The sequence below is a fragment of the Belonocnema kinseyi genome, chromosome 1 (genome assembly GCF_010883055.1).
Source record: "Belonocnema kinseyi isolate 2016_QV_RU_SX_M_011 chromosome 1, B_treatae_v1, whole genome shotgun sequence".
Lineage (NCBI taxonomy): Eukaryota > Metazoa > Arthropoda > Insecta > Hymenoptera > Cynipidae > Belonocnema > Belonocnema kinseyi.
The window spans coordinates 150,337,479-150,348,762 of NC_046657.1; the positions used below are offsets into that span (position 1 = coordinate 150,337,479).

Consider the following 11,284-nt stretch of genomic DNA (forward strand, 5'->3'; position numbering starts at 1 on the left):
ACTTCTCAATGGCCTTTCACGAAAAAAATTATCTGATTATCATCTGTATTTTGATAATTTCTTTACCAGCCCAGATTTACTCATCCACCTGCATAAATGTGGCTTACGATCAACAGGAACTGTCCGTAAAGACAGAGTGAAAGGAAAGCATGAATTTGCAAAAAATGATCCGCGAGGATCGTACAAAGTAAGTCATGATCGCAACAGTGGGATGAATTTTATCAGTGTAATAGACTCAAAACAAGTCTCTATTCTTTCCACAGCATGTGGTATCACTCCTATAACCCCAGTGAAAAGATTTTCACGAGCTGCTCAAGAGAGAGTAGAACTAGGATTTCCTCGAGCTTTTTCTTTGTATAATAATTACATGGGAGGGGTAGATTTCAGATTTTGAACCATGGATTCTCAAAGTTTAGACATTTATTCCACCGGTTAGTGAGATTCCAGGTTAATTACAGACTCGAAGAGCTTTGGAAAATGGTTCACAAAAAAAATAGGCACGAAAAATCAGGTTTTTTTTTGTTTAAGCTGCATTTTGGAATAATAAGTAAATTTTTTGAGGAATTTCATTGGCACCGTCGGAAAAAGGAGATCTTAAGCAATAAAAATATATGTGTCTCAATTTTTTCTAGTGTCGAATAGTCTTAGTTATTGGCCGTTGAAAAGCAGTGTACCGGTAGTGGCGTTTTGGCCGTTTAAGGGTTAAGAAAATCAATTTTCAGTGAAAAAAAATTAATTTTCCACTAAAATGATGGATTCTCAACCAAAGAGATTAATTTTCTACCAAGAAAGTCGAATTTTCAACTAAAAATAAAGTAAAATTAATGTTTGAAACCAAAGGTGAAATAGTACATTTCTTTAGTATAAACATTAATTTTCAACTGAAAATGACGAATTAAAAATTAAAAAATTGGTTGAACTTCTAACCAAAAAGATCAACTTTTTACCAAAAAAAGACAAATTTAAAAAAAAGGTGTGAATTTTCTGTCACAAATAGAACATTTTTACCCCCAAAAAAACATACATTTACAATGAAAATTATAAGTCTTTACCCCAAAAACTGTTTTTTAACCAAATAGTTGAATTTCTAACCATAAAGATGAATTTGCAACCAAGAGAATTATTTTTTGATCTAAAAGACGAATTTTCAAAAAAACAAATAAATTTTCAGTCAGAAATAAACTTTAAACGAAAATGATAAGTCTTTACCCTAAAAGTTGAATTTTTAAGCAAAATATTGTGTTTTAAACTGATGGTAGAATTTTGAACCATTAAAAGATGAATTTTCAGCCAAGAAGTTTAATTTTCTACTAAAGAAAGGTTAAATTTTCAATTAAAAAGATAAATTTTCAAAACGAACATTAATTTTCTATAAAAAAAATAAATTTTGACGAAATACATTAACTTTTAATCATATGATTAACTTTTGATTTTAAAAAGATAACTTTCAAACTAAAAACCGAATAGACTAAGATGAATATAGATGAATTTTCCACAACAAAATTATTAATTTTCAACCGAAAATAGAACATGTTAATTTTTTAGTTATGGGAATTATTTTCAAACATCTAACAAAGAATTTTTAACAAAATAGTTCAGTTTCTAACAAACAAACAAAAATTTTCATAAAAAAATGAATTTTCCAGAAAATAGTTGAATTTTTGAACCAAAGAAATACATTTTTAATTAAGAATATTAAGTCTTCATCAAAAACACGCATTTTCAACAAAATAGTTGATTTTAAATCAAACATGAAATAGTTAAACATTTAGTAAAAAAAATGTTTTCAAACAAACAAGACGAATTGTCAACCACAATAAATTAATTGTTTACCAAAGAAATACATTTTTAATGAAAATGATGAATTTTTAACTACGAACCTTAATTTTTCACTAAAAAAATTAATCTTATACAAAATACATCAATTTTTAACTAAATAATTAAATTTTCAACTATAAAAGATCACTTTTCAACCAAATATCGAATAATTAAATTTATTTTTTAATTAAACGAGGGACGAGTTTTCAAAAAAATATTGTTACCAAGAAGATTAATTTTCTACCAAAAAACACTAATTTTAACACAAGAATGATAAAAAAGAGATATTTCAGGTTCCAATCTTGTACAAAAATGTGATTTTTTCGTGAAAATTTTCAATTGAAAAAATCATTTTTAATCCAAAAAATACATTTTTAACAAAACAATTAAATGTTCAACTAACAAGATTAATTTTCTCCTAAAAAAGACGAACTTTCATAAAAATACCTGAATTTTCAACCAACAAAACAAACTTTTAAGCACGCAATGGAATAGTTTTTTCTTCCTCAATATTTCTATTTTCATATATTTCATACAGTTCTGATATGTTTATATTTTATGCTATATTTTTCTTTATTTTATTCTTTAAAATTGTAAATTTAGTGTAAAATTGGGTTTCAAAATCGCGCGCTTTTCAACACTTATGGTTCCGGTTTAATCGTAGCCAATCAAAACAGTGAGAAGCTGTGACAGAACTCTACCTGAGAATCTCTAATTTAGGCCACGGCCCATCTCAAAGAATATCTTTGTTCATGTGACGAGTGGGTCACGTGAACAGATTCCTACCTTGCCGACACTTTTTTTGATTTCCTAACTTATTTTCACACGAAACGCTACATCGAGTTGAAAATTTGTGAAAATAAATAAGAAGCACTAAGAAATGTGTTTTTCATTATTATAAACATTCATGACCAGACCCACCTTACTTCTAATTTGGTATCCCAAATTTTCTACTCGATGTGGCACTTCGTGTGAAAATAATAAGTTAGGAAATAAAAAAATTGCGGTAAGGTAGGAATCTGGTCACGTGACCGACTCGTTTCATGGCCTTAATAGGTAATGGCATTTGACACACTCAAATACCTATATTACCGACCTCACTTTTTCAGTTTATGTTTGTGTACTTTATTTGATTACACATTTCGCTAAGAATTATTTTCAAAGAAATTAAAACGGGGACCATTTTTTGACATCTTTTCTTTGTACCTTCAAATTTGTTGAACCTCAGAACTTTCTTTATATGTATAATATCGGCCTCAAACTTCGAAAGATACAAGAACCGACAGTAAGTTACGCTTATGTACGTTTTTTTTACATCTCGCAAATATTTTATGTACAAGAAAAGTTCCTAGGTACAAAAAATGTCGAGTTTATGTCAAAAAATGGTTTCAGTTAATTTATTTGAAAATAATTTTAATTGAAAAAAGTTCCTAAGTTCAGAAAAAAATTCAGCAAACTGAGAAAGTGAGGTTGGTAATATAGGGATCTGATTGCGTCACATGCCCTTAAGAACGTACGTTTAGCTACTTCATTTGAGTAGATATTTCGATAACAATTATTTTCAAAGAAATTAACTTGGTCCAGTTTTTGACATAACCTTGACATTTTTTTAAACAAAGAACTTTTTTATATTTGAAATATCATCGAGGTCTAAAAAAATGTACAACAACGTAATTTAATGTCGGCTCTTGCATTTCTCGAAGTTTGAGGTCGATATTTTACAAATAAAAAAGTTCTTAGGTTTAAAAAATATCAAGATACAAAAAAATATGCCAAAAAATGGTTCCAGTTTTAATATCTTTGAACTGAAAACTGACGTCGGTAATATAGGTATTTCAGTGTATCACATGCCATTAAGGCCATGTGATGAGTGGGTCACGTGACCAGATTCCTACCTTACCGACACATTTTTTATTTCCTAATTTATTTTCACTTGAAACGCCCTGTCGAGTTGAAAATTTGGGATACCAAATAAGAAACACTAAGAGAGGTGGGTCTGGTCCTGAATTTTAATAATTATGAGAAGAAAAAAATTATTTACAAAAATATTGACTTCATAATTATAAAAATTGAGGACCAGAATTACCCTTCTTAGGGCTTCTTATTTGTTATCCCAAATTTTCAACTCAATGTGGCACTTCGTGTGAAAATAAGTCAGAAAATAAAAAAAGTGTCGGTAAGGTAGGAATCTGGTCACGTAACTCACTGGTTTTGCGTTTGCGTCGAAGGAGTGAGGTTGAGAAGGGACGTGAAGAAAAGGAAAAGGAAAGGGGAAAACGTCGGGAAATGCGCGACGGTTTTGCGATGATGAGGGACAAAGGTCATTATTGATCGGCAATGCGAGGGAGGGTGCGCGACACGGAGTCTCAATAGGAACGTATTTTGCGATTGCGAGCCACCCTAACAATCCTGTTCTGAGATTTGGCCGGCTAGTGTTGTTATTGCCGGATTCCCGTCACCATGTCAGGCGGTAAGTGCCCAAACCCCCCTTTTCTTTGTTTATTTATTTATTTATCTATTTAATAATAACATTGAATACGAATCGTAGATTAGAATTTGAATCAATAATTTTGGTCCGTCACTACATGTTTTTAGCGCTTGTATTTATCAACTTAAGTTTGATTTTTTTCTGTGCACATTTTTCAATTAAAATCAATTTTAATTGGCTTTTTTTCTTGTAAAGACTTAAAGAGAAAATGTGAGGGGCAAGAATATTGCGCGAATTCTTTTTTTTTATGTTTATTTTATATAAAACAGGGAGTAATTTAGTTTTGACCAAATCTCTGTTACCATAACACTATTTTATATACATAATAAGAATTTTACAGAACACTATTTTACATAATTATTTTTTTTACTCACATGATAATAATGATTTAACTTAATCATTTTACTTCATTTGTATTCTACCGAAATAATATTTTACACCATTTTTATCTTACGGAAACTCAGTTTTACATTATTTTATTTTACTGAATCTATATTTTACACAATTTTTATTTTACATAAATAATAATGGTTTTACCAAATTACTTTTTTACATTATTTTTATTTTAATGAATCTGATTTACATAATTTTACTTTACAGGATCACTATTTTACGTTAATTTTTATTTCATATACATAATAATAATCTTACCGAATTACGAATTTACATTATTTTCATTTTACCGAATCTCTGTTTCACGTTATTTTATTTTATAAAATCACTATTTTACATCATTTTTATTTTTCCGAATCTGTTTTACATGACTTTATTTTACTGAATCACGGTTTTACATGCATAATAAGGATTTTATCAAATTACTATATTAAATTATTTATGTTTTAACTAACCTGTTTGAAATGATTTTATTTGATTGAATCACTATTTCATATAATTTTAATTTTACATACATGATAATGATTTTACCAAATTGCTATTTTACAATCATTATTATTTTACATAAATAGCTTTTTTGCATAATTTTTATTTTAGCCAATCTGTTTCACATAATTTTATTTTACTGATTCACTATTTCATATAATTTTAATTTTACATACATAATAATGATTTTACCAAATTACTATTTTACAATCATTATTATTTTACATAAATAATAATGGTTTTACCCAATAACTTTTCACATAATTTTTATTGTAACGAATCTGTTTTACATAATTTTATTTTACTGGATCACTATTTTACATTATTTTTTTTAAGTGCATAATGATAATTTTACCGAATTACTAGTTTAAATAATTTTTATTTTACCGAATCTCTGTTTTACATTATTTTATTTTGTCAAATTAATATTTTACATCATTTTTATTTTAACCAATCTGTTTTACATCCCTTTATTTGACTGAATCACGATTTTACATCATTTTTATTTTACATGCATAATAAGGATTTTATCAAATTACTATTTTAAATTATTTATGTTTTAACGAATCTGTTTCACATAGCTTCATTTTACCAAATCACTATTTCATATAATTTTAATTTTACATACAATAATAATGATTTTACCAAATTAATATTTTCCATTAATTATTATTTTACATAAATAGTAATGGTTTTACCCAATAACTTTTTTGCATAATTTTTACTTTAACGAATCTGTTTTACATACTTTTATTTGACTGAATCACTATTTGACATCATTTTTATTTTACATGCATAATAAGGATTTTATCAAATTACTATTTTAAATGATTTATGCTTTAACGAATCTGTTTGACATACATTGATTCGAATAAATCAATATTTCAGATAATTTTAATTTTACATGCATAATAATGATTTTACCAAATTACTATTTGACAATCATTATTATTTTACATAAATAATAATGGTTTTACCCAATAAATTTTTACATAATTTTTATTGTAACGAATCTGTTTTACATAATTTTATTTTACTGGATCACTATTTTATATTAATTTTTTTAAGTGCATAATGATAATTATACCGAATTACTAGATTAAATAATTTTTATTTTACCGAATCTCTGCTTTAAATTATTTCGTTTTATCGAATCCCCATTTTACAAAATTTTCATTCTATCGAAATACTTTATGACATAATTTTATTTCACTGGATCCTTATTTTACATTAATTTTTATTTTAAATGCATGGTAATAATTTTATTGAATTACTAATTGAAATAATTTATATTTTACAGAATCTCTGTTTTATATTATTTTATTTGGTCAAATCACTATTTTACATCATTTTTATTCTACCGAAATACTATGTGACATAATGTTATTTTACTGAATCACGATTTTACATTATTTTTATTTTAACAATTCTGTTTTACATTGTTTTGTTTTACTGAATGACTATTTTACATTACTTATATGTTAACGAATCTGTTGTAAATAATTTTATTTGCTCAAATCACTATTTTACGTAAATAATAATTATTTTACCAAATTACTATTTTGCATTATTTTAATTTTAATGAATCTGTTTCATATAATATTATTTTACTGGATCACAATTTCACATGAATTTTTATTTTAAATACATAATAATTTTACCGGATTACTATTTTGAATTATTTTTATTTATTCGAAACAATAATAATGAATTGATCATTTTGATGAAAAGAGATATTTCGGGTACCAATCGTGTAAAAAACTACGAATTTTGCCGACATTTCGTAGTTTTTTACACAATTATGAATTATAATAATATTAATATGATAATAATAATATAACTGAATCACTATTTCACATGATTTATATTTTACATACATAATTATAATTTTACCGATTTACTATTTTACATAATTTTATTTGAACGAAATTTTCAGCACACGTAATTACGGACAATTTTTATTCTACCGAAATACTATTTTGTATCATTTTCATTTTACGGAAACTTAGTCTTACATAATATTTTTTCATTGAATTACTATTTTACATAATTTGTATTTTAAATATATAATAATGATTTTAACAAATTACTATTTTATATCATCTTTATTTTAACGAATATGCGATTTACATAAATTGTATTAAACAAAATTACCATTTTACATAATTTTTAGTATTTTAACGAAGCTATGTTTTACATCATTTTTATTTTAGCTATTCACTATTTTATAAAATTTTATTATAGTTAGATACTATTTTACGTGATTTTGACTTTACCTAATCACAATTTTACATACAAAATAATTTTTTTTCTAAAGTGTCTATTTCACATATATTTTCTTTTTTCAAAATTCTATTTTACATCGTTTTATTTTACCAAATCATTATTTCACATATTTTACGTAATCCTTATTTTACCAAATTGCCCTTTTACATTTTTTCCTCTTCTGAAAAATTTGCTATTTTATATAACTTTGATTTTACCGAATTACTATTAATCATAATATTTACTTTACCGAATAACGATATAAATTTCATTTTCAAATAAGATATTCGGTAAGATAAACAGATAATCAACAATGCCTCATTTTCACTTGAAAAATTTTAAACTGATACTTTTTGAAGATTGAACAAACATTTTTAAACATATTCGAAAAAAAATGTTCTTAAGTAATTATAGCTTGTAGTGCTCTTTTGATTATTCACACGGTAAAATTAATAATTTTTTTTTAAATTTTGTACTACTCTGTTTATTGTTTGACTTTAAGATAAGGTATTAAAAGAGTTGACCTTTGGTTCAGCAAGACAGGGACTATATTGGATTTGCGACTCTTCCGGAACAAGTGCACAGGAAATCGGTGAAAAGGGGATTCGAATTCACGCTGATGGTCCTGGGTGAGACAGGATTGGGGAAATCGACATTGATAAATAGTCTTTTCCTTGGTGACCTCTACAAAGATCGACGAATCCCAGATGTATCGGGTAAGTAATTTATTTATAATCTTCTAACGAGTGGGAAACAACTCTGGTAATCCGTTTGACAGCTCCCCGTATTCTCCAGTATTCCGTGGAATAATCCAATCGTAATTCGCACTTGTGATGCGGAGTAATTAAAATATTTTAGATTAATCCCAGTAAATCCAAAATAATCCACAAATAATTATTTGTAATCCACTTGTAATCCACTTTAATCCGCCATAATCCAATTGCAACCCATATTAATACAATTGTGATCCGCTTCATCCAAGTTTAATATATGATAATCCAATTATGATCCGGCATAATCCAATTGTCAGCAATTGTAACCCTGTCGTAATACATGGGATTCCAAAATTATCAGGATTAATCAAAATGTAACCCGTTATAATCCATTTTAATCCTATATAATCCACTTGTAATCCTATATAATCCACTTGTAATTAAATTGTAATCCGTAGAGTAATAACAATACAATCCTGTAGAGTAATCGAATTATAATTCGCACTTGTGATCCGGGGTAATTAAGGTATTCTAGAGTAATTCCAGTGAATCCAGAATAATTTACACATACATATGTGTAATTCACTTGTAATCCACTTTAATCCGTCATAATCCAATTGCAACCCATATTAATACAATTATGATCCGCCTAATCCAAGTTTAATATGTGATAATCCAATTATAATCCGGCATAATCCAATTGTCATCAATTGTAATCCTGTCGTAATAGTGCGATTCCAAAAATTATCAGGATTAATCGAAATGTAATCCGAAATAATCCATTTTTAATCCTAGATAATCCACTTGCAATTCAATTGTAATCCGCAGAGTAAATACAATCCTTTAGAGTAATCGAATTGTAATTCGCACTTGTGATCCACAAATAATTATGTGTAATCCACTTGTAATCCACTTTAATCTGGGATAATCCAATTGCAACCCATATTAATACAATTGTAATCCGATTCATCTAAGTTTAATATGTGATAATCCAATTATAATCTGGCATAATACAATTGTAATCAATTGTAATCCTGTCGTAATACGTGGGATTCCAAAATTATCAGGGTTAATCGAAATGTAACCCGTTATGATCCATTTGTAATCCTATATAATCCACTTGTAATTCAATTGTAGTCCGCAGAGTAAAGAAAATACAATCATGTAGAGTAATCGAATTGTAATTCGCACTTGTGATGCGGCGCAATTAAAGTATTCTAGAGTAATTTCAGTGAATCCAAAATAATCCACAAATAATTATGTGTAATCTACTTGTAATCCACTTTAGTCCGTCATAATCCAATTGCGATCCATATTAATACTAGTGTAATCCGCTTAATCCAAGTTTAATATGTGATAATCCAATTATAATTCACCATAATCAAATTGTTATCAATTGTAATCCCATCGTAATCCGTGGGATTCCAAAATTGCCAGGATTGATCGGAATGCTACCCGTTATAATCCATCTGTAAATCGATATAATCCACTGGTAAATCAATTGTAAGCCGCAGAGTAATCCATTTACAATCGTGTAGAGTAATACAATTGTAATTAAATTGTGATACACACATGTGATCAGGAGTAATTAAAGTATTTTAGATTAATTCCAGTAAATCCAGAATAATCTACATATCTTTTTTGTAATCCATTTGTAATCAATTTTTAACCCGTTGTAATCTAATTTCAATCCATAATAATACAACTGTAGTCCGCTTTAATCTAAATTTAATCCAATTGTAATTCGGAACAATCCAAATGAAATCCATAGTAGCCTCATTGTAATCCGGGCGTTACAATATTAATCAGGAGTAATCGGAATCTAACTCGTTATAACCCACTTGTTATTCGCCTACAATCCACTTGTAATCCACTTATAATCCACTTGTAATTCATACTAATCCACACGCAATCCACTTTAATTCAAGAATTCAGGAGTTGCCGCATTATTTCGGGGCTAATAATTAAAAATATTCTATAGCAATGCCAGTATTCAGGGGTAGCTAAATTGTGATCCAGCATAATACACATATAATTTGGTGTAATCCACTCATAATCTAGTAAAACTCAGATGATTTGTAGTAATCACAGTACTCTTGAGTAATCCGATTGTAGGTAGTAGTAACCTAATTGTAATCCGAATTAATCCAATTTTAATCCTGCATTATCCAATTTTGTATCCATGGTAGTTCAATTGTAATACGTAGTATTCCCATATTAATCAGGAGTAATCTGAATGTTACCTGTTATGGTCTACTTTTAATCGACTTGTAATCCGCTTTAATTAAAGCATTCAAGAGTGGTCGCAGTATTTCGGGACTACTAATTAGGAATGTTTTAAAGCAATGCCAGTATTTAGGAGTACTCGAATTTTAATCCAGCATAATCCGCATATAATTGGGTGTAATCCACTCATAATCCAGTTTCATTCAGGTAATTTGTAGAAATCCTAGTATTCTTGAGTAATCCGACTGTAGGTAGTAGTAATCCAATTGTAATCCGTATTAATCCAATTGTAGTGCCGAATGATCCAATTGTGATCCATGGTATTTCAATGATAATCCGCGGTAATTCAGTAATAATAAGGAGTAATCGGAATGTTACCCGTTATAATCCACTTGTAATCCACTTTAATTCAAGAATTCAGGAGTGGTCGCAGTATTTCAGGACTGCTAATCAAAAATATTCTAAAGCAATGCCTGTATTTAGGGGTTCTCAAGTAGTAATCCAGAATAATCAACCTGTAATTGGGTGTATTTCACTCATACCAATTGTAATCCACCGTAATACAATTGTAACCCCAGTGAATACAATTGTTCTTGTACGGAATACAATTGTAATCATAAGGAATGCAACTGTAATCATGTTTAAGTCATTGTAATTCAATTGTAATCCATGATCAATTAATCTTAATTCTTGGTAACCCAATTGTACACCGCGGTAATTCGATTGTAATTGTCTATGATCCACTTATAACCCGGATAATTTGAAGTAATGTTAATAAGCCTTGTAATTACCTTGTAATCCAGCATAATCCAGATATTTTAAAATAATTTACATAGGTATTGTAAACAGGTTTCAGCTGTTTTGCTAACAATTTCGTGTTTTTTTTTTTTTTTTT

At 27.9% G+C, this 11,284-nt stretch overlaps 2 protein-coding genes across 2 annotated transcripts in view; one reads left to right on the forward strand and one right to left on the reverse strand.

Moving 5' to 3' along the window:
* Positions 1 to 4,143, reverse strand: part of LOC117180484 (septin-4-like) — a 22,248-nt gene extending 18,105 nt beyond the window's left edge. Inside the window, exon 1 of the mRNA XM_033372985.1 lies at positions 4,025 to 4,143. Within this exon, the coding sequence (XP_033228876.1) occupies positions 4,025 to 4,143 (119 nt within the window). The remainder of the gene's footprint in view (positions 1 to 4,024) is intronic.
* Positions 4,073 to 11,284, forward strand: part of LOC117180494 (septin-2-like) — an 18,360-nt gene continuing 11,148 nt past the window's right edge. The window contains exons 1-2 of the mRNA XM_033372993.1: positions 4,073 to 4,288; positions 7,990 to 8,166. Of these exons, the coding sequence (XP_033228884.1) occupies positions 4,279 to 4,288; positions 7,990 to 8,166 (187 nt within the window). The 5' untranslated portion in view covers positions 4,073 to 4,278. The remainder of the gene's footprint in view (positions 4,289 to 7,989; positions 8,167 to 11,284) is intronic.